The sequence below is a fragment of the Chionomys nivalis genome, chromosome 7 (assembly GCF_950005125.1).
Source record: "Chionomys nivalis chromosome 7, mChiNiv1.1, whole genome shotgun sequence".
Taxonomy (NCBI): Eukaryota; Metazoa; Chordata; class Mammalia; order Rodentia; family Cricetidae; genus Chionomys; species Chionomys nivalis.
This window is the reverse complement of record NC_080092.1, coordinates 95,279,583-95,302,871: the sequence shown is the minus strand read 5'-3', so window position 1 is coordinate 95,302,871 and position 23,289 is coordinate 95,279,583. Positions and strand designations below refer to the sequence as shown.

The 23,289-nt window shown below is 46.9% G+C and overlaps 1 protein-coding gene across 2 annotated transcripts in view; it reads left to right on the top strand.

Moving 5' to 3' along the window:
• Positions 1-11,716, top strand: part of LOC130878140 (CMRF35-like molecule 7) — a 38,846-nt gene extending 27,130 nt beyond the window's left edge. Inside the window, exons 1-4 of one of the 2 annotated variants that reach the window (XM_057775948.1) lie at positions 1,730-1,874; positions 7,399-7,728; positions 10,173-10,263; positions 10,871-11,716. In XM_057775948.1, coding sequence (XP_057631931.1) covers positions 1,835-1,874; positions 7,399-7,728; positions 10,173-10,263; positions 10,871-11,039 — 630 coding nt within the window. In that variant the 5' untranslated portion in view covers positions 1,730-1,834 and the 3' untranslated portion in view covers positions 11,040-11,716. Of the gene's footprint in view, positions 1-1,729; positions 1,875-7,398; positions 7,729-10,172; positions 10,264-10,870 lie in introns of those variants that run through there. The other variant, XM_057775947.1, reaches the window with a different exon arrangement.
• The last annotated feature ends 11,573 nt before the right edge of the window (positions 11,717-23,289 follow it).

Below are 23,289 nucleotides of genomic sequence, written 5' to 3'. Positions count from 1 at the left end.
TTAAGGGTTGGTGAGATTGGATCAGCTTCACTGTGAAAACCTGGCCACCTGGGTTCAATGCCCAGAATTATGGTGGAGGAGAGAACCAACTCCCAGATGTTGTCCTCTGACTTCTACATGAAAGCTGTGTTGCACATCCATGCTCACAAACACACACATACACAAGAAACAAAATTTTAAATAAATAATAAAATGTCTTAATAAACTATTTCTTCTTTGAAACCTATTCATATGCTTGTTATATTTGATTTTGAATAACTTGCATTTTTATTTCAAGATTTTTAAAAAGATTTTATTTTAATTATTTGTGTGTGGCACACACACACACATTCACATATAAGTGAAGTGCCCATGGACAACAGAAGAAGGCGATGGATTCCCCTGGAGCTGGAGTTACAGGTGGTTGGGAGTCACACGTTGTAGGTGTTGGGAACCAAACTTGGGTCCTTTGAAAAAACAGTATGCATACAATCACTGAGCTGTCTCTCCAGTCCCTATTTTTAAATTTTTAGTTACACATATGTATGTACAATCACATATAATTACATATATATGTGTATATTTATATATGTACATGTATGTATGTATATTGTGTGGTTATGTGCATTTGAGTGTAGTTGTCCATGAAGGTCAGAAGTAGCTCTTACCTAATAAGCCATCTCTCTCACTCCTTATATTTATTTAGTTACTGCATTTTCTTATTTTGAAGTTTGTGTCTTGTGAAATTAGAGTGTCAGATAATCCTAGAGTTGCAGGCGTTCGTGTGCCCCTGATGTGGATGCTGGAAATAGAACTTGAGTGCTCTGGAAGACTGGAAAATGCTCTTAATAACTGAATCGTCTCTCCAACCCCTAATTTTTATTTTAAATGGTGTCTTTAGACTGGAGACGTGGCTCAATGGTAGCATGCTTGCCTACCATGTGAAAACCCTGGTTAGATCACCAGTACCACACACAAAAAAGAAAACTTATTATTAAGTGATATTTTGTGCATATATATGACAACTTTTTTAAAATCTTAGAAATTTCTTTTCATTTTTATATGTAGGCATTTCAATTATAACAAAATTTGGTTTCTTTCCAATTCTTTTGCTTTTTTATGTATTAGTTAGTGTTCTATCGCTGTGGTAAAACATCAGACCAAGGCAAGTTATAGAAGGGGGTATTTATTTGGGCTTTTGATTCCAAAGGAGTCGGAGTTCATCATGGGAGGCAATTGTGACAGCAGGCAGCAGACACGGAACAGCTGAGAGCTCATCTCTTGAACCACAAATAGGACGCAGAGAGTGTGTTGGGAAGAGCAGGAGGCTTTGAAACCTCAAAGTGAGACACTTCCTCCAGCAAGACGACACCTCCTAAACCTACTCAAACAGCACCATCACCTGGGCATTCAATATTCAATGCCAGGTATGCTGAGCTTAGCCTGCTAGCACACGAGCTGGGAACCCGACTGCTGGGGCCCATCATTATAGCCTAGATCACTTCTGGGCCTAATACCCAGAGTGCTCTACCACTTAATCCAAGGTGAGATAGTCTGGTCATCCCCACCACTGGTCTACAGGCTTGCCGCCTTTGCCTCTGCTCTCTGGCACAGTTCCCTAGCCTCCTCATTTCTCCTGAGTGACCAGCTCTGCAGAGAGCTGATGTGTCTTGTGCTGAGTAATGGACAGCAGGAAATACCCACTCTATAAAAGGAAGCCGACGAGGAAGACACCCACAGGCAACCTAGACAAGGAGAAGGGGTCGGCTGGGCTCTCGGGTGCATTGCGTATCCAGCTAGGATTTGGATTTGCTGCTGACTGTCCATCAAGGGTGTGGAGCAGGGAGGCAGGACCATGTGGCTGGCCCCAGCTCTGCTCCTTCTCAGTTTCCCAGGTATGTTCAGCTAGGGTCTGGAGGCTTGGGACTGCAGCTGCAGAACAAGAGGCAGGGGGCTCTGTCCTGGGTTTGAGGAGAGCTGCCTGCCACCTTCGGGGACATGAAGTTCTGCAGCTTCATTCAGCAAAGGAGCCCTGGTCCTACATCATGCCAGGCATGTGCCGGGACCTGGGGACGTGAAGGGAAAAGAGAAATGGAGTGGCCATCAGAGATCCCAGATGCTCTGATGGGTGAGACATACTTTAGAATAAGAATTAGCAGCAGGAAAAAAACAGGACAGAAGAGGAAGGAGCTCAGAGCAGAAAGAGGCTACCATTGAGGGAGCTACAGAAAGCCCTCCTGGACCCGTTCCTTCCATGCCCCAGGAGACAGATCTTGGCAGCCCTTGCAGCAAGCAGAGTAGACACTCCATGGAGAAGGCATAGCTTGGGGAAAGGGCTACAGGCTCAGAGAGGATGCCACACCCATGCAGAGGGAGCACTCAGTGGGCAGGACACTGAGGGGACACTGGCTAAACGTGAGTTTGGAAATGCCAAAGATAAAATGGTGACCGACAGCTGCGGATGCCTGCATGCCCTAGCTTGTGTTTGAGTTCTGGGCTCCTAGCCGCCTGCTCTCTACATCTCAACGTTTGGCTTTCCCAGAGGCCAAGCGGGACAGGAAGAGCCGTGCATGGCTTGCACATTTGCTCAAACACACACATGCACATTCACTAGGACACTCAAAGGCACACATCTACATAAGTCACACTTGGTCCATACCTCCACGATCATCTACTCACTCACATTCACACTCCTAAGATGCTGTATGCTGAGATTGTTCACAGAAGGAATTTCAATTTTTATTGTATTATGTGTATGGGTGTTCTTTTTTTGTTTAAAGATTTATTTATTTATTTATTATGTATACAATGTTCTGTCTGCATGTGTGCCTACATGCCAGAAGAGGGCACCAGATCTCATTACAGATGGTTGGGAGCCACCACGTGGTTGCTGGGAATTGAACTCAGGACCTCTGGAAGGAAAGTCAGTGCTCTTAACCTCTGAGCCATCTCTCCAGCCCCTGTGTATGGGTGTTCTGCCTGAATGTGTGTAAGTGCATCATGCATGTCCCTGGCACCTGCAGAAACTAGAAAGAAATTCCTGGCTCCCCTGGAACTAGAGTCATGGATGGTTGCAAATGACCATGTTGAAGCTCATAATTGAACCTGAGTCCTCTGGAAGAGTAGCCAGTGCTCTTGACCATTGAATTATCTCTCCAGTTACCCACCCTCCTACCCCTTTTTTGTTGATACAGGGTCTCATTATGTAGCCCTGACTAGCCTGGGGCTCACTATGCAGACCAGGCTGGCTTCAAACTCACAGGGATCCTCTGCCTCCCGAATGCTGGGGCTAAAGGCGTGCACCTACCCTGTTAGGTAACTTTAAAAAATAATCTAATAATAATGTGCTTTGGAATCATTCTTGTCATTGTTTGGACAATGCTCTTTACTTTTTAACTATGTATTGCTATATCCGAACTTCCCAATCTAATTCCCTATTAGTGGTCTTTGAGTTTTCCGGGTGTTTACGGTTGCATCCGTGGTGAGGATAATTCCCATACTCCACTATCTTTAGCAATCCTAGAGCTAGGATGGTTGTGTGCGTGACCACATACACAGATTCTTCACAAAAATAGCTAACAACTTTAGTGGTACCCACAATGAGCAAGACCCTGGGGTTGGGGATGGAGAAAGGAGAAAGGAAGCGCAACACCTCTGGGCTTTGGGAGTGATAAACCTATCAAGGACATTAGGAAAAGAGATAAGAAGCCGTCAGGCTCCAGATGAAAGGCCAGTGGCCAACAGGAAGAGGCAGCTCCTAGAAGAGGATGAGGCATTGGGAAGGAGCTCAGCCTGGTCCACAGCCTTGAGAGGACACGTTAGGGTTAGGGAAAGAAAGGCTCGGGTGGCTACAAGAGGAGCAAGGAACAACACTAAGGAGAAACTAAAACCAGTTTGCAATAAGACATCCATTGCAGGAATGAAGCTTTTCCAGTCACTCTGGAGCAGGGGAGTAGCTGACATGCTGGGTGCAGCTAAGGGCACAGGGGAGTAGCTGATATGTTGGGTACAGCTGAGGAGGCAGGGGAATATGTGACATTCTGGGTGCAGAGGAGGCAGGGGAGTAGATGAGATGCCGGGTGCAGCTGAGGGGACAGGAGAGTAGCTCACATACTGGGTGCAGTTGAGAGTGCAGGGGAGTAGCTGACATGCTGGGTGCAGCTGATGAGGAGACAGGCTCAGTCCAGTCCCGAAAGCAGTTTGAATTAAAAGAAGGATGCACCAGACCTTTCTGAATGCTACTACCACAATCCAAGTACCGGACGAGAGCCGTCTCCGGCCAAACAGCCCAATATCCAGCATCAGACGGTTACATGAGGTTTATAACAGCCAGAATCTGACTGAAAGAGGCATGGCAGCTGTGCTAAGGGGGAAGTGAGGCTCAGCGAGGTTAAGTAACCTCCCCAGGGTTTCTCAATAGCATGGTAGATGTGTCCATCTGCTGGCAAAGTTCACACTTTGCTCTGTCGTGACGTCCCATGGGCTGTGATAACAAAGATGTAAAGAGGACGGTTCAGATCGGCATTTCCAGGGTGCAGCTGACTGAACTGGCGACCAGTCACTTGCGAAGGGAAGGAGATGAGAGATAGAGGTAGATGCTATTTCTCCAATGTGGCTCCCAAGTGGAGTGAGCTCAGTGTTTACAAGGGGGTCTGGCAGAATCCTTTATGCGCCTCTGTGGCTGCTATACCCAGTGACCACAAATGCAGTGGCCCAGAACAACATCACTTCATCCTGCTGGTCCAAGATCAAGAGTCCAAAATGGTCTCACTGGTCTCAAGGTGGAGTTCCTCCTGCAGCTCTGGAGAACCATCCACTTCCGGGCTTCCAAAAACCCCCATGAGTCTCTTGGCCCATGGCCTCTCCTCCTCTTCAAGGCCTGCAACAGAATGCCTTCAGACCTAAACCAGTTTCAACACTCCTTCATCAGGACTCACAGAATAATCCAGCACAATCTTATCTCAGTATCCCTAATCACACCTGTAAATGCCTTTACTCTTTTTCTTTTAAAAACTACAGACGGGGCCGGGCGGTGGTGGCGCACGCCTTTAATCCCAGCACTCGGGAGGCAGAGGCAGGCGGATCTCTGTGAGTTTGAGACCAGCCTGGTCTACAAAGGGAGTTCCAGGACAGGCTCCAAAGCTACAGAGAAACCCTGTCTCGAAAAAACCAAAAAAAAAAAAAAAAAAAAAAAAAAAAAAAAAAAAAAAAAAAAAAAAAAAAAAAAAACTACAGACGGGGGTAGTTTTATTTTATTTTATTTTATTTTCTTATTTTCATTGGTGTGTACGTGCCTGCTTCAGAGCTTGTGTGGAGGTCAGAGGGCAACTTCGTGGAGTCTGTTTCCCCTTCCACCTTCACGTGGGTTTCAGGGATTGAACTCAGGTTTCACAAGAACTTTTACCCATGTACCCATCTCGCCGGCCTCCCTTTTTCTGTGTGAGGGCACATAGTAATAGGTTGGGTATTAGATTGTCAATAGTCAGCACTTAGTAGGCAGAGGCAGGCATGTGTCTATGAGTTCAAGGCCAGCCTGGTCTATGTAGCACAGTGGTCAACCCTTTCCAAGGGGCTTCATAAGACCATTGGAAAACACAGATATTTACATTATAACTCAAAGCAAAGGTAAAATTACAGTTATGGTATTACAATAAAAATAACTTTATGGCCGGGCAGTGGTGGGACACACCTTTAATCTCAGCACTTGGGAGGCAAAGATAAATGGATCTCTGTGATTTCAAGGTCAGCCTGGTCTACAAGAGCTAGTTCCAGGTTAGCTGGGGCTGTTACACAGAGAAACCCTATCCCAAAATAATAAGAAGAAGAATTATTTATGGTTGGCGCTCACCACAACATGTGGAACTGTATTAAAGGGTTGAAGCATTAGGAAGGTTGAGAACCACTGGCATAGTAAATTCCAGGCTAGCCATAGCTACATAGTAAGAGCCTGTCTCAAAATAAATAAATAAAGGTCTGTGAAGAAGGGTTGTTCTGTCAAGCACAGATGCAAATCAAATACAAACTAAATGAGCTCTATGGAGAAGGTCCAAAGTGTGAGGGACGGCACCAGGCTATTGTGCAAATGTGCCCCACTAGCAGAGACCAAAGTCTAAGACCAGGAGATGGTCAAGAAAGCCTTCCCCTGCAGCAGCTCTCTTCCTCTTTGTCTACCTCCAGGTGACTGGGAACATGGGTCACCGTGCAGAAAGGGTGTCACTCCACAGACCAGCAGGATACACATTCCACATAAATGCTCTCCAACCTGTTTTGGACTCTCGTTCCTCTGGCTCCTGTTAGAGACAGGAAGCAGAACGGGCTCTGTGGCAGAGGTGGTGTTATGTGGTGGGTGTTTGGAATGATGGTCTAGAACCAAGGGCAGCATTTGGGTTACAAGTGTCTCTTGGAAACCATCAGATTGTAGGCATTAATTAGAACCATAGACATGGGGTGTCCTCCTGTGGAGGCAAGAAGGCTAGAGAGAGGGCGCTGGGTGTGATGCTTCACAGTCAGATTAGAGCCACCTAGGAGACACACATCTGGGTATACCTGTGAGGGTCTTTCCGGGGACTTACATAATGAGGGAAGATGACCCTGAGTGTGGGTAGCACCACGCCATGAGTTGGGAGTCTGGGCTCAATATTTTCTTTTCATGAGAAGCTGGCTGAGTACCAGCATTCTTCTCTGCTTCCCGATGGCAGCAGACACAACATGACCAGCCACCTCATATTCCCACCGCCATATGGTCCCTGCCATGATGGATGCAGCCCTTAAACCAGAATTTTGAAAATAAAAGCAAAAACAAAACCCTGCTTCCTTCCTTAGGTTGCTGGTCGGGCAGTTTTGTCACAGCTGGGAGGAAAGCAACTCACGCCCTAGATTTCCCCAGGTGCATGTAGAACCAGCTCAAAATGGCTCGCCAGACTTGGTTTGAGACATCTCAGCTCTGCTCAGTGCTCACTGATAGCCTGATGTCAGTCTCAGTGGGGGATGATCACACCACAGAGATTGGCAGATGTTGCTAAGGTGGAGGGATATTGCCTAGATAGAAGACTGTTGACTGTTTCCCAGCATGCCACTCTAAGATCCAGAGAGAAGAAAGAGAAAGGTCACAGAGTGGACTAGTCAGAGAAGGGAAGCGATCAGATGAGAATTGTGTCAAGACGACACGGAAAAGGTGTCGGGAAATCAGAAGTGTCACATGATACAGGAGGCGTGGGGAGATAAAGTCTGAAGAGGCCAGGGCACGGGCATGCAGGGGTTAATAGCACACTGGACCTCAGAGGAAACAGATGTGAGGAAACAGATGTGAGGATCCAAGTGGGTCATGGCGGCTGGAGTGAGCAGGACCCTTCTCTAATCCTTTGAACGTTAGACTGGCTTAGAGGAGCAGAAGCCGTATCTTGTCCTCCTGTTTTCCAGGCTGTTTCGCCATCCAAGGCCCAGCATGGGTGAGAGGCCCAGAGAAGGGGTCAGTAACCATTCAGTGCCGCTATAGCTCCAGGTGGCAAGCCTACAACAAGTGGTGGTGTCGAGGAGCAAACTGGAAGACTTGCAGGGTCCTCATTCGAACCACGGGATCAGAGAAAGAAAGGACGAGTGGCCGGTTGTCCATCAGGGACAACTGGAGAGAGAACTCGCTCCTGGTTACCATGGAGATGCTCAGGCAAAATGACACAGACACTTACTGGTGTGGTATTGAAAAATTTGGAACTGACCGTGGGACCAGAGTTAAAGTGATCGTTTACCCAGGTGAGCATTGGCCTATGGGTTACCACAAAGTTCTGGTGCTTGGGGCTAAAAAGACAGACAGACAGACAGATGAGACAGGGCAGTAACGGAAATAAGGAAGAATAACAGCCCAACAATTTTATCAGTGCCAGCTCCTGAGTCCTGACTGGCAGATGTTGGTGTGGGGCTGGGGCTTAGACATCTCCCTCTGGGAGCCATGGCCAAGCCCTGCTACCCTGCATCCTGGAGCTCCACAGCCCTGGAAACTCACATCCTTCCCTTGGAGCCTTGAGTAGGTCTTGGATGCCTGAAGAAGCCCTCAGCACCGCAGAGAAGTTTCTAGTTTTCTAAACTTGTACCCTTGTCCTGTCATCACATGGGACAGTGGGGGCGAGCTAAGGCATCGTTGGGGAGGGCCGCAGGGTTGAATTCCAGGCCTAGCCAAACCACAGTGACTCTGGGCACTTTGGAGGACCTGGACTTTCCGGGTGACCACTTCTGCTTTTTCTGACTACATAAGACTAAGCATGGGGTAAGGAAGACCCAGGAGGCTTGCAAGTGTTAAGTAGATACTTTAAATGGAGGCTTTGGTTACCAAATCAAAATCAGAGATGTCCCTGGTTCTCCTGGCTTCTTCCTGCCTCATCCTCATTGAGGGACTCCAGGGTCTTCTGTTGGTACCCGAAAGGCAGCCCTCCCCACTTCCACCCTACTAGTCATGCTCAGAGCTTCCTCAGCCCGGCGCACGCGCTGGCTCCTGAGAAGGCAGCAGGCAAACACAGCGCTGGCACTGAAGTTAGCCCTTGGGGTGACGGGGCTGAAACCAATGAGTTACAAACGTTGCCTCCTAGGGGATGTGAGGTGCAGAAAGGGTCACCCCAAAAAGATTTCCCCAGGGAAACCACTCAGGGGAAGCTGAGATGATCTTGGAGACAGAGGGTTGAATAAGACATGTAGGCAAAGGACAGAGTAGCCTAAGAATGTGCCCCATGCTGAGCTTGAAGTGTCCAGGGGGACAGGACACCGGCCTACATGGTGACTGTGACCTCTTGGAGGACTGCAAGGACTGGAGCTCCCCAGCGTTCTGCTCAGCTTCCAAGCGTTTTTAAAACCCGGAACCTTTAAAGGAAGGGTTTGCTGGGTCAGGAGCTAGCCCAAAGGAGTAGCCAGAGAAGCTCATACCCCGCTGGGCTCAGGAATCCATGACCCAGCCACCCACTACAAGCTGCCTGTAGTTTCCTCAATGTGACATTTCCTTCCTCAGAGCCATTCATGATTTAGCTAGCATGTACCTTCTTGCTCAGCGACCTTCAGAAGTACCTCTGTCACTCACCACCCTGGCCACTAGAGACTTGTTTCTGAGATCATCGGTCCTTGAGCCTTACTCAGGCACTGTTGAATGGAAAGGAACAGAGATTCATCCCCCAGCCAAAACAAGTGGAAAGAGACTGTGGGTGTCTCCTCCTCCAGAACTAACTACAGCCTTTCTCCTCCTTGATTTCCATATCTCCCTGTCATATATCCTATTAATAAAAATGATAAAGGAAATGACTGTATGGGGAATCCGACTGTATCAGAGATAGGGCTTCCTAATCCAGGGGAAGAAAGGTCTCCTGATGTGCTGGATAGTTTTATGTCAATTCGGCACAAGCCAGAGTCACTGAAGGAGATGGAGCCTCCATAGAGAAAATGTCTCCGTAAGATCAGGCTGCAGGCAAGCCTGTAGGGCTTTTTCTTAATTAGTGATTGATGCGGGAGGATTCAGCCCATTGTGGGCAGTGCCACCCCTGGACTGGTGGTTCTGGGTTCTACAAGAAGGCAGGGTGAGGAGCTGGAGAGGTGGCTCATCAGACAAGAGCAATGGTTGCTCTTCCAGAGGACCCAGGTTCAATTCCCAAGGCCCACATATGGCAGCTCACAATTGTCTGTGACTCTAGTTCCCACACAGACACATATGCAGGCAAAACACCAATGCACAGAAAATTTTTAAAAGAAGAAAAGAATAAAGAAAAATCATTTAAAGAAGGAAGGAAGTAAAAAGAAGAAAGGGAAGAAGTAAAGAAGGAAGAAAAAGGAAAGGAAGGAAGAAAGAGAGAGGGAGGGAGGGAAAGGAAGAAAGAAAGAAAGAAAGAAAGAAAGAAAGAAAGAAAGAAAGAAAGAAAGAAAGAAAGAAAGAAATGAGATTGAGTAAGTAAGCCATGGGGAGCAATCCAGTAAGCAGCACCCCTCCATGGCCTCTGCATCAGCTCCTGCCTCCAGGTTCCTGCTCTGCTTGTGTTCCTATCCTTCTTTCCTCCAGTGATGGATTAGGACATGGCAGTGTTGGTCATGGTGTTTCATCACAGCAATAATAACCCTGACTAAGACACCCAGTGAGGGCTGGTTGAATGGGGTGCCAACATGAGCCATGCATGAACCACCCCCAATTTGTTCCATAACCTGTGGCCATCTTTGCTTATGTCTAGAGGGAAGAGATACCATGTCTTCCCAGCTAGACTCCTCTATGCCCACTACGGATAGCAACACACATGTGATTTCCTCTGACTTATATAAGAGGTGAGTCCTGAAGTCCCTTCTGCTCCCTCTACATGGGTTCTTCCTACCGGGGTGCCAAACCCAGGTTCTATCATCAGGTGCCAGTGATTGTCATAGTCAAGATTCAAGGTCCCAAGGCCACCTCTGTCCCTTGTCCTTGCCCCCACCATGGTCCCATTCCAGCTCCACCAGAAGACTATTCTGTAGAACTGTTCATCACTACCCAACCCTGGTGGCATCAAGGGAAGAGATGATCCCATAAGGTTCCAGTCTCATCCCAGAAGCAGGGCAGGGAGAGATCTGTCAGCCTGGAGCGAATGTTGAGGGCAGAGTAAGCAGGCACAGCCCAGATGTGGAGAACTCCAGGTTTCTGCTGGGAGGAGGGAAAGGAGAACTCCACCCCAGAATGTAAAATTGGGACAGGGACAAGCCATACTAAGACCACATGGTCATCGAGGAGTCCTCATGGTTGGGCGGTCCTTCGAGAAGGCCCTGGGGGATCTTCCAAGTAGGATGTGAGCCTTCAGTATCAGGCTGTGATGAGCTGGCTGTTGACTTACCAGTGTTGGGGATGGGGCATCATGGGATTCAAAGGCATGAGGCCCTGATGGCTGTATCTTTCCCATAGGACACACTACATACTCCTGGCATTTCTGAAGGTGCCTGCCTTGGTCATCTTGACTGGTGTTGTCCTCTGGCTGAAGAGGTCAACTCGGAAGGTCCCTGAGGAACAGTGGAGACACACTCTCAGCAGCAATTCGGACTCTGAAATTCTGGACAAAGACATTGCCCCTTAGACTGGAGCATAAGCAGAACCTTCCCAGTCTGGACTCTCGTTTCAGAAACATCTTTAAGTCCTCAGTGGGTAGTGAGTGAGGCTGGTGCCCAGAGGGCTTGGCCAGGCATGATCTCCACTCTGCACACCATGGGGACCCTGCTCAGTACCCCCTAGGTATCATCACACCTGCAGTACTAGAATCTCGCTCCTCCTATACATCCTCATCTGCCCTATCCCCTCCACCCACCACGGTCAGCCCAGGGTGAAAACTGCCAGAAGGGAACCCAAGCTGCAGAAAGACAGCAGCGTGTCCCTTGACGAAAAAGCTTGTGCAGAGTCTAAGACTAAAGCACAGGGAAACAGAAGGGACCCAGTGGTGTGGCTAGTCTATGTTATGACTCTGTCACAGTGAACTCAGGGAGCATGGAGCAGGCATCCGTCCTCTGTCTGTCCTGGACACTGAGGCCACCCCTAGCATGCACTTCTGAGGAACCTGACAGGCCCAGGGGCTGGAGTGAAGAGAACTCAGACATCCATGACTTTGCCACAGGAGCTGGGGCTGCATTTCCCAGCAGATGTGTTTGCTCCAGGGCCAGAAGCAGAAGGCCACACACCCTTAAATAGAGCTGTAAGTGGCCTACACAGATGCATGGCATGCTGGTTCTAACCAGAGGTTAGCCAGGGGAAAGTAACAGAGAGAGGAAAGTAGCAGAGAGAGCAAGGCAGGCAGAGAGAGCAGTGTGCCTCCCGACCTGGGTACTGCAACAGCCGCTCTGCAGAGGAAGTCAGGGTTAGGGTAGCTCGTCAGAGCAACTACCAACAACACGAGTTGCAAGAATGGTCCATTATCAAAGGGTTCTTCTGCTTTAACTGTGGTTGGGGAAAAATAAAAGCCTAACATGCTTTTCCCATGAGGTTTCCAGTGCACAGTGCAAAGCCGGTATGCACACTGCAAAGGCAACAGATCTCTAGAACATTCTCATCTTGCAAGACTCAGACTCTAAGCCCACTGCACACAATCCCCCACCCCACCAGGCCCTGGCTACCACCATTTTACCCCCCCCCCCCCCGCTAATGTACTTGAGTGGAATCATGAGGTGTTTTTAGTCTGGGATTGCTTTATTCTAGTTAGCACCATGTCCACAAGGATCATCCACCTTCTAGCAAATGACAGAATTCTTTTATGTTCAATGCTGAATATCTCCTACTGTGCGGATATACCACTCGTTTACTAACAGGCCTTTTGGCTGTTATTACCTCTTGGCGTTTGTGGACAATAAGCATGAGTGTGTTGGTATCACATTGAGATGCTGTCTTTGATTCTCTTGGGTCTAGTGGTGACAGTCAATCTTGATTGTCGAACTTGTTGGGTTTAGAATCACCTGCAAGACACAACTCTGAGCTTTTCTATGAGGAAGCTGCCAAAGAGGTTTAACTGAGGAGGGATGACCCACCCTGAATGTGGGCCCTCACCCTCCAACAGCCTGGGGGCTCAGACTGAATAAAAACAAGGAAAGGGAGGAACTGAGCTGAGCACCAATGGGTTCATCTCTCTTCTTCCTGAGGATGAAGTGTGGCTAGGTAGCTCATCATTCAGCCTTTACAGCTAGATCGACTCCTGCTGCCTTGCCATCTCCAACATCATGGACTGTAGCCCTTAAAACTGTGAGCCAAAATAAACCCCGCCTTCCTTAAGTTCCTTCCATCGTGGATTTTGTCACAGCAGTGAGGCAAGTAACTAGCATGCAGGCCCAAGAGTTCTATCGCTGGGTCATGTGGCGATGGTCTCTATTTTGAATGATTTCTATAACATTTTCTACAACGACTGCACTGTTTTATATTACCACCAACAGGATGTAAACATTCTAATTTCTCCATATCCTTCATCTGCAACCATTGTTTTCTGTCTAGTTATTTTTATCACAGCTATTCTCCAGGTATTTTAATTTATGCTTTCTTGATAATTGGAGATGTTGGGCATCTTGTCACATTCTTACTATTCAAGTCCTTTGCCTATTTAAAAAAGAAAAACAAAGTTCACTCACTGTAAAAAAAACTTTAACTTTTGCTGGGTGGTGGTGGTGCACACCTTTAATCCTAGCACTCAGGAGGCAGAGGTGGGTGAATCTCTGTGAGTTCAAGGCCAGCCTGGTCTACAAGAGCTAGTTCCAGAACAGGCTCCAGAGTTACAGAGAAACCCTGTCTCAAAAAACAAAACCAAAACAAAACAAAAACAAACACACACACACAAAAAAAAAAACCTTTAACTTTTATTCTTTAGTTATGTGCAGAGGCTATAAGACATCAGATTCCCTGGGACTAGAGTGACAAGTGACAGCGAGTCACAAGGTTGTAGGTGTTGGGAATCCAACTTGGGTCCTCTGCAAGGGCAGTGGGTTTTATTAACTGCTGAGCTGTTGCTCCAGCTCCTTTTTGCCCACTTTTTAGTCCTATTGTTTATATATACATATTCCAGATATACTATCTCTTCAAAGATATTCTTTTCAAACATGCTTTCCCATTCTATGACTATTCTTACACTATTGAGAGTCTAGCTCTTTGACAGATATGGAGATAATGGATAATTTATGGCAGGGGAAAACATGACTTAAAACAACCTGGCTACAAGAAGTAGGTAGAGAATTTCACTTTTTATAAAAAGATTATAGTGGCCACATGTGGTGGCTCACACCTTTAATCCTAGCACTCAGGAGGCAGAGCCTGGCTCTGTAAGTTCAAGGCCAGTCTGGTCTATAGAGTGAGTTCCAAAACAGCAAAGTCTACACAGAGAAACCTTGTTTTGAAAAGACCAGAAAAATGAAGAAAAGAAAAAAGAAGATTTAACCATATATACATACATATAAAATGGACCACCACATACCAAACTACCAACATTATTTGTGTTATGTGAATAAATAGTCCCTTCACTTTTATGGATTTATTTGTTTATTCTTGCACATCCCAGGCTGGCCTTGAATTTGCTATGTAGCTGAGAATGACCTTAAACTCATGCACAATCTGTCTGCCTCCACTTCAGAATTTCTGGAATTACAGATATGTACCTTCACATGTAGTTTTATGTGGTGCTGGGGGTCCACCCAGGCAATCACTCTACCAATTAAGCTACATTCCAACCTGTTTTCCAATTAATTCCAATTTTAAAATCTGTTTTTCTTTTTGATAATTTCACACACACACATGCATACACACACACACACACACACACAATGTACTGTCACATCCAGCGCCACCACCCACTCTCATGCTCATCTCAATCTCGCTAACCCTCCTCTTCTCAACTAGTCTCCCTACTTTCATGTCACAGGTGCTGTGTGTTCACAAGTGCAGCAGCGACATCAGGTCCAGAGGACAGCATTTCACAGCACTCCTCCCATCCTTCAGCACTCTTTCCACCCATTGTTGTGGATATTACTTTAACTATGTAAAGATTGTTACATTTGTTCATGCTGTGATATATTACTTTAACTATGTAAAGATTGTTACATTTGTTTATGCTGTGGAATATTACTTTAACTATGTAAAGGTTGTTACATTTGTTCATGCTGTGAAATATTACTTTATGTAAAGATTGTTATATTTGTTCATGCTGTGGAATATTACTTTAACTATGTAAAGATTGTTACATTTGTTTATGCTGTGAAATATTACTTTAACTATGTAAAGGTTGTTACATTTGTTTATGCTGTGAAATATTACTTTAACTATGTAAAGGTCTGTTGCATTTGTTTAACTGTGTAAAGATGTGTTATATTTGTTTCAGCTTGCCTGCATAAGGTGCCTGACTGGTCTCCTTAAAAATTGAACAGTCAATCGCTAGGCAGTAGAGGGATAGGTGGGGCTGGCAGGCAGAGAGAATAATTAAGGGGAGGAATCTAAACTCGAGAGGGAAGAGAATAAGGAAGAAGAGAGAGCTGCCTGAGGCCAGCCAGGCAACCACCAGCCAGCCAGACACAGAGGAAGGAGGAAGCAGGAAAGTAGGACATACAGAATGAGAGAAAGGTGAAAATCCCAAGGCAAAATGTAGATAAAGAGAAACAGGTTAAAATAAGTTATAAGGTTATAAGAGCTAGTGTGGGGGAGGCTGGAGAGATGGCTCAGTGGTTAAGAGCATTTCCTGCTCTTCCAAAGGTCCTGAGTTCAATTTCCAGCAACCACATGGTGGCTCACAACCATCTGTGATGAGGTCTGGTGCCCTCTTCTGGCCTGTAGACATACACACAGACAGAATATTGTATGCACAATAAATAAATGAATAGTTTTTTTTTAAAAAAAAAAAAGAGCTAGTGGGACAAGCCTAAACTAAGGCCGAGCCCATTCATAAGTAATAATAAATCTCCATGTCATGATTTGGGGGCTGGTGGGCTGAGAAAGCCTGCTACAAAGCATTCTTCTTCAGTGCTCCCTGGGCCTTGCAGAGGGTGATTCCAATGTCATGTTTAAGGATAAGCACCCACAGTCACTTATCCTCAGCCCTTTGACCGGTTAGGAGTTTCTTCTCTGGCCAAGGCCAAGACCAGCACTAATCTACAGATATGATCACAAAAAGCAGTTTGACTATGTGTCCACTTGGCAAAATATCAGAGTGTTTTTCACCAAGTTTGCAGTACCTAGATTTTACTCCATCCCATGGAGAGGCTTCAAATTCAAGCAGAAGGTGGTTGTTTACCCCTCAGACAGCAACACCACTATTGCACCAGTGAGTCCATCTTGCCTGGAAGGTTACTATTGTAATATTTAGGGTCCAGATTTGGGTAAGACCACTGACTGACCTTACTACTTGGTAAGGCTCCCCCAAAATGCCTACATGGCACTTTCCTGCTCTATTAGCTTCCAAGGAGAAGCTCCCAGCTCAATTCCAGAGTAGTTCCTCTGTGTCCTGTAACCACATTGTGTGATATCTTTGGCAATAACGTAAACTGCATATATTTTAATATTAATTTGTTATTATTTGTGTGTATGAGGGTTTTTTTGTTTGCATGTATGTGCCACATGCATGTCTGGTGTCACAGAAGCAAAAAGCAGGCACCATATCCCCGAGAACTGGAATTGCAGATGGTTGTGAGCAGCCATATAGGTGCTGGGAACTGAACCCAGGTCCTCTGCAAGAGCAGCCAGTGCTCTTAACCACTGAACCATCTCGCTGACCCCCAATTATATTTTAAACATTGTCATTTTGCTCATGTTTCTACTTTGCTCATAGGTAGGCAATTTTGAATCCACCACAACAGGGTCTTACATTTAGCTTCCCCTCCTTGAAAAGTCTTGGCTATCCCTTTCTCCCCATTCCACGGGTCATCCCCAGCCCTTGCATCCTTGTTCACGTGTTTGTCTCACGGCATCCCCACTTCCTCCATGCTCTCACCGTTAGCTACCCAGGACCTTAAGCTGGTTTATTTGGCCTGTGTGGGTGGACTGATGCAAGTTCCTTCCTGTTTTCTGCCCGCCGCCTCATCATTATCTTCATCCTAACATTGGTTCTTCCTGCTTCCCAGGGAATACATTGCATGCAGTCATCACACTCAGCCCCAGTGACTTCCAAGGAAGAAATGAGCAGTCTCTTCTTGAAGATTCCAAGAGACCCTCTTTCCACACCTCCCTTGAAATTCCATGGTCTGATTCAGACTCATGGGAGGACCCTTAAACCAATCAAGGACAAGATGATTGGGAACGCCTTGCCACTGGGGTATGACCCTCTGCCAATTCACACTCCAACAAAACATTACTGTCTTGGTGTGGCAGTTGGGCAGGAGGCTGCTCTACAAACTTTGCTGAAACCCAGCTCCAATCTTGGACGACTCATGTGCTGCCCAGGTCCTGCCCCTTAGTCTGTGTGAACACAGCACCTCCTTGCTCTCTCGTCCTCCCTCAACAGGGACACATGGTGAGAGATCAGAACACACACCAAAGCATCTCCTCTGCTGCAGACACCTGATAGTCAGGTTGCGGATGAAATTTTGTGGTTATGAGTTCTCTGCAGGGTGCAGGCTTGGAAATCTGACCTTCCCTTGGCACCTCAGCTCAGTCTCCTCCAGGATAAGGAAATGCTCCTATTTGTAACAAAAGGTTCTGTGAGGACACTGGCTGAAGGCTGGGTGGCTATCATTTTCTAGATGCTTGTGACAAGCCCAATAGCCATATTCCTGCCAATCAATCAATATTGAGGCTTTATTTGGCTGCCAAATTTTCCCTTAAGCCTATTGGTCAGGAAACAACCATCTCTCCAGTGTTAACGCGGGTCCCCTCTCTGATTCTGGGGAGGGTATGTCTTCATTTCAGGGTATCCTCAGATGGCATCAGCCAAAGGAAGATGGAGCACTGCTAACACAGGCTTGGGAGAAGGAAATGGCAGAAATTCTACCAGTCACAGCCCAAATTCCCTATCAAGAGGTCCCTGCATATGGCTGGCTGAGCCTCCATCTTGAACATAATTATTCTTAACTATCAGTCATAGTCATGTATCTAGGTGATTGAAGATGAAGTAAGATGTCACCTGTTATCAGCTTTCTTATTTACACAGGAGAGGGGATGCTCTGATGTGTATTCTTCCAAGGACTCATTTGGTGATATCCCTGTTGTGAGCCACTGGCGTGCCACTATCTGCTTCCCACAGCAGCTAACCCTGGAAAACTCCCAGTGAATAGTCTTGCTGGGACAACAGAAAACCAGCACTGTCCTCCATCAGACCCACAGAGGCGCCGTAGCTCCTCCAACCTGCACAGGACAGCGAAGATCAGTGAATACGGTCTCAATTGATCCCACAGAACAACTATGGGGGGAAAAGGTCCAACTTGAAGTGCTCCCTGTGCACCTAAAAGACATAGAGAACCTTCACCTTGAGGCTTTGTGGGAGGACACTTTGCTGACCACAAAGAGAGGATGGGCTGACCAGAGACAGTATGACCTGGAATGGAGTGATGGGTTTGATGGGGAGGACATCATGCTTGGTGGAGCATACACAGAAAGCCACATGCATTCTGCTTATTGTGGAATCAAGATATATTTCTAGCCAATACTTCTGCTTCTAGAACATTCTCCTATCTTCGCCTCCCATCTCACAGCAGAGTGCTAGGATTACAGATGTGCACCACTGCATCCAGCTTTCTTACGTGGTTTCTGAGGATCAAACTCAAAACCGTGGCAAGCGCTCCTGGTCCCAACCTCCCCCCCCAAGCCATCTGGCTTGCTCCAGGCTTCTCCTAGCTCATTCCTCCAAAGGCACGTGAGCACTCTGTGTGGCAACCACCACCAGAAGCTTGTTGTTGGGGACAAGCAGTGGGCGGAAGAAGAGGAAGCTGGGGAGCAGGACGCTTGTTTACCTTCTTCACTTCCCCTTCCCTGGGGTCATGGCAACATCTGGAGTCCTGCGAATAGCTAACATACAAGCTAGGGAAGGAGAGAATGATAGAAAATGGGGGCGGGAATGTGAGAATGGGGGCCTGAGAAGAGGGCATGGTAACTAAGAGGCTTGCTTATTCTTTTGTCTGTTTCTTTGCTTGTTTGCTTGCTTTTTGAAACAGCATCTCGCTCTTTAGACCTGGCTGGCCTCAAACTTGCAGCAATCCTTCTACCTCAGTTTACAAAGTGCTGGGGTTACAGGGGTGAGTCATTGTAGCCGGCTGTAATTAAGTCAACAGCATAGAGACCGTTTCAAAAGATACAGAAAAGGTGTTTTAAGTCTCAAGGAGCAGGGTGTGGATCGGTTCTTTTCTTCTCTATTTTCCAGCATTGAGGTTTTTTGTTTTGTTTTGTTTTTTTACTTTTACTTCATTTTGTGTGTCTGACTGTTTGCCTGCATGCATAGTCCACCACATGTGTGCTGTGTCCTCAGAGGCCAGAAGAGGGCGTCAGATTCCCTGGAGCTGCAGTTACAGATGGTTGTGAGCCACTGTGTGGATGCTGGGAATAACTCCAGAGCCTTGTGGAGAGCAGGCAGTGCTCATCACTGCTGAGCCATGTATCTAGGCTCTTTTCTGATTTTTCTACAATGAATATTCCTCTGTAGTTTTGAACATTAAAAGTAAATTCCCAGTGCCTTCATATCATTTACAAATAAAAATCTAAGCAGGTACATGCCACCCCATGCCACCCCAGCTGTCCTGTGAGCTGGTCTTTACTGTCTGGTCTGGTTTCTCGGCACTCCCCACATCCTGGGTTCTGAGAGTAGGTAGCACACACCTTCTTTGCACACACATTGACTTAGACGGCTTTCTCAGGCCACTGGGCCACTTCCACTTTTATAAGTGAAGGTGACTCTGCTCACCCCGCAAGAGTCACCTTCAGGAAGCCACCGTGACACCTCCACCTCAGGAGGAAGCCTGTCCCTATGTTCACTGGTTCCTTGGTTAATTATGTAGCCAAGAATAAGTTTGAACTCCTGATCCCAAGTGCTGGGATTACAGGTGTGGGCCGCTATACCCAGCACCAGGGTGTCCTTATCTCTGAAACTCATACCGTATTTCCTCATATGGTTTTGACATCCATGCAGAAACTGGTCTCTAGGTCACTTTGAGACTGCGTCACCACCTAAAACCATGTATGTGTTTTCTAGTAGGAAGAAGGAAGGGCTGGGTGAAAGGGAGAAGGAAGGGAAGTGAGTCACATAAACAGAGGCTATTTTCGGTCGGTGATCCCTCTTGACACCTCCACTGACCTGTGCCCATAGGTTCTGCCATTCCCACACATCACTCTCCTTCCCAGACAGGTGAGAACTCTGGTTTGGCAGTTGCTTGTGCCCCACACGTATCTCGTGGACTCTGCTGTGCCGGGTGGTCCAGACTGTAGAGTCTGATCCAAAGGAAGCAGGGAAGAGCCTCGAACAGGCAGCAAGGAGACTGTACATGAAGGAATCCAGGTTCGAAAGAGAGTCTGGGCGGCAATGGTAACAACACAGGGCACTGGGCATTGCGTTCCCGGCCTGGCACTCAGATGGTCTTGGACGACGGAGTTCTTCCTTGGTATGTAGGAAGCCGTGGCTTCTAGCCCCAGCACCACATAAAACTGGGTATAACAGCACATACCTGTAACCCAGCACTTGGAAGGTGGGGGCAGGAGGATCAGGAGCTCAAGGCCATCCTTTGTTACCTGACAAAGTAGAGGCCATAATCCTGTATCAAAAACCTAAAATAAACCAGGTGGTGGTGGTTCACACCTTTAATCCCAGCAGTCGAGAGGCAGAGGCAGGATGATCTCTGTGAGCTCATGGCCAGCCTGGCCTAGAGTTCCAGGACAGTTAGGGCAACACAGGGAAACCCTGTCTCAAAAGACAAATGAAAAGCCAGGTGGTGGTGCACACCTGTAATCACAGCACTCAAGAGGGAGAGGCAGGTGGATCTTTGTGACTTCGAGGCCAGCCTGGTCTATAGAGCGAGTTCTAGGACAAGCTACACAGAGAAACCCTGTCTCAAAAGAAAAAAAAATCAAAATAAAAGATTTGTGTGTCTTTTGCCTCACTGTCTATCAGTCTGTTCCCATATTTTCTATACCCACCACAGGGGCAGGGGCAGCCCTTGCTGAAAACTTAGAGAATCAAGACTGTGTGATTGGGCACGGCAAGAAAACTCGTGATCAGGAAGTTTGGGGTTCTTCTCTTTCCACACCAAGGGAAGGGCAAGGGAGTCGAGTGCCAAGCAAGGGTTTTCTGTCCTTCCCTTAATTCAAGCTCTTCCCCTTGTCAGCCGCAGGACCCAGAAAATACAAAATTCCTTGTCTTGGCTGGCCAGCTAGAGCAAAACACATGCGGTTCTCGCCACCGCCACAGTGTGGCGACATATGACTGTCTAATTCCTCCGATTTGGCCCAAGGTGGAATCAGCTCTGCAAACCAACGCTGGGGGCGGCCCAATGAATTACTGAAGTGCAAAGTCAAAAAAAAAAAGAAAGAAAGAAAGAAAGAAAGAAAGAAAGAAAGAAAGAAAGAAAGAAAGAAAGAAAGAAGAGAAGAGAAGAGAAGAGAAGAGAAGAGAAGAGAAGAGAAGAAAAGAAAAGAAAAGAAAAGAAAAAGAAATGTGTTCCTCAGGCCCTTCCTTCCCTTGGACAAGGCCTATCTATATCAGCGTTTCTCAACCTATGAGTTGTGACCTCCTTGGTAAACCTCAATCTCTAAAAACATTTACATTACAATTCATAACAGTAGCAAAATTACAGTTATGAAGTAGCAACAAAAATAACTTTATGGGGGCTGGAGAGACAGCTCAGAGGTTAAGAGCACTGGCTGCTCTTCCAGAGGTCCTGAGTTCAATTCCAGTAACCACGTGGTGGCTCCCAACCATCTGTAATGAGATCTGGCGCCCTCCTCAGACCTGTAAGTTTACATTGCAGGCAGAACACTGTATACATAATAAGCAAATAAATCTTAAAAACAAAATAAAACTTTATCGATGGGGGTCACCACAAAGTGAGGAACTATAGTAAAAGGTTACGGCATTAGGAAGGTTGAGAACTAACTTAGAATACCTTCCATCAGGCTGAGGAGTTAGCTCAATTAGTAAAGGGCATGGCACCCTAGTTCCATTCCTAGAAATCACAAAAAAAAAAAAAAATTGGCGTTTTAGCACCCATTTGTAATCCCAGTGCTCAGGAGGGGACAGGGGGATCCCTGGGACTTGCTGGACATCCAGCCTCGCCTGCTCAAGAAGAAGATGGATGGTACCTGAGAAATGATGCCTGAGGATGTCCTCTGGCCTCCACGCATACATGCATACATGTGTGTGCTCCCATGTGTGTAGACGTGCACATAAATAAATAAAGTTAGTTCCAGTCCTTGTAAGGCAGAGGCAGGCAGATCTCTGAGCTTGAGGCCAGCCTGGTCTACATAGCGAGTTCCAGATGAGCCAGAGGTACATGGTGAAATCGTCTCACAGAGAAAAGACAAGAAAAAGGAAGAGAGAAAATGACAAAATGTGGGGCTTGTTGCTGTTAACTGCTAAGCCTCAAGAGTGCCGGAGTCACTTCCCAGGTTGCTGTTCTGGGAAGAACAAAGAGCAAGATCTTTTGTTGCTGTTAAAGCTTTCCACAGTGTGACTGAAGCCTATTCATCCCCAAAGGAGCAAGCGAAATAGACAGCTCTGCCATGAGCCACGACTGCAGTAGGCTGAGGGGACTGGATTTAGAAAGGCACCTCAGAACCACAGCAGTTGGCATTTCAGAAGAGTTTCCCACCAGAGTTTTAATTGCACTGTGCACATGTGCGTGCGTGCGGGTATGTGTGCGTGCATGCATGTGTACACGTGTGCCTGGGGGGCAGCTTCCTTAGGGAAGAGGGGCTCCCTCCAAATCCTGCATCCCACACCAGGTGATGGTCTAGGGTGAACAGATCTTTCGTTCTTATGCTCTGACTGCACAGCATCATCAATGTGAGAAGAATCTACAGAGATGGGTTGGGAGGCGGGGGCAGGTGTGCTGGGAGCACTGGGGGAGCAAGGATACAGGACAGCCGACTGAACTCCGCAGAAGAAGCAATATTTTATGGGTTACATATATTCTTGCTGTAATGTAACTTCCAGACTTTGCTATCTGCAAACATATGAAGAGTTATAGGGATTCCCCACCCCCATTTTATAGTTGAGAACTTGAAGGCCAGGCACCCTGTGATGCGTTCCATTTCACACCCAAGATGGCTCTCAAGAAGCCAAGAGAAAGGCTTCTCCTGAATTGTAGAAAAAAAGAGAAGAGGGCTGGAGAGATGGCTCAGCAGTTAAGAGCACTGGCTGCTCTTCCAGGGGACCAAGGTTTGACTCCCAGCACACACGTGAGTTCACAACCATCTGCAACTCCAGCCCCAGAGGATCCTACGCCCTCTTCTGTCCTCCCTGGGCACCAGGCACTCAAGTGGTACACAGACATATGTGCAGGTGAAATACCCACATAAAATTATCTAATTTGGGGGCTGGAGAGATGGCTCAGCGGTTAAGAGCACTGACTGCTCTTCCTGAGGACCCGGGTTCAAATCCCAGCGCCCACATGGCAGCTCACAACTGTCTGAAAATTCAGTTCCAGGGGATCTGACACCTTCACACCAATGCACATAAAATAAAGCTAAATAAACCATAAAAAATTTTTTAAAAAATCATCTAATTTTTTTAAAAGCAAAGGTGACATTGCAACAGCCCTTCCTGGAGTCTAACCTACCACTGAGCCTGGTCCAGAGATTCCTGAATTTAGCTAAGAATTGAAAGTAAGTAAGAAAGTAAGTACTATAAAGTAGCTGTGGCTTACTTTAAATGTAGCTCGGTGGTAGAACGCTCATCTAGT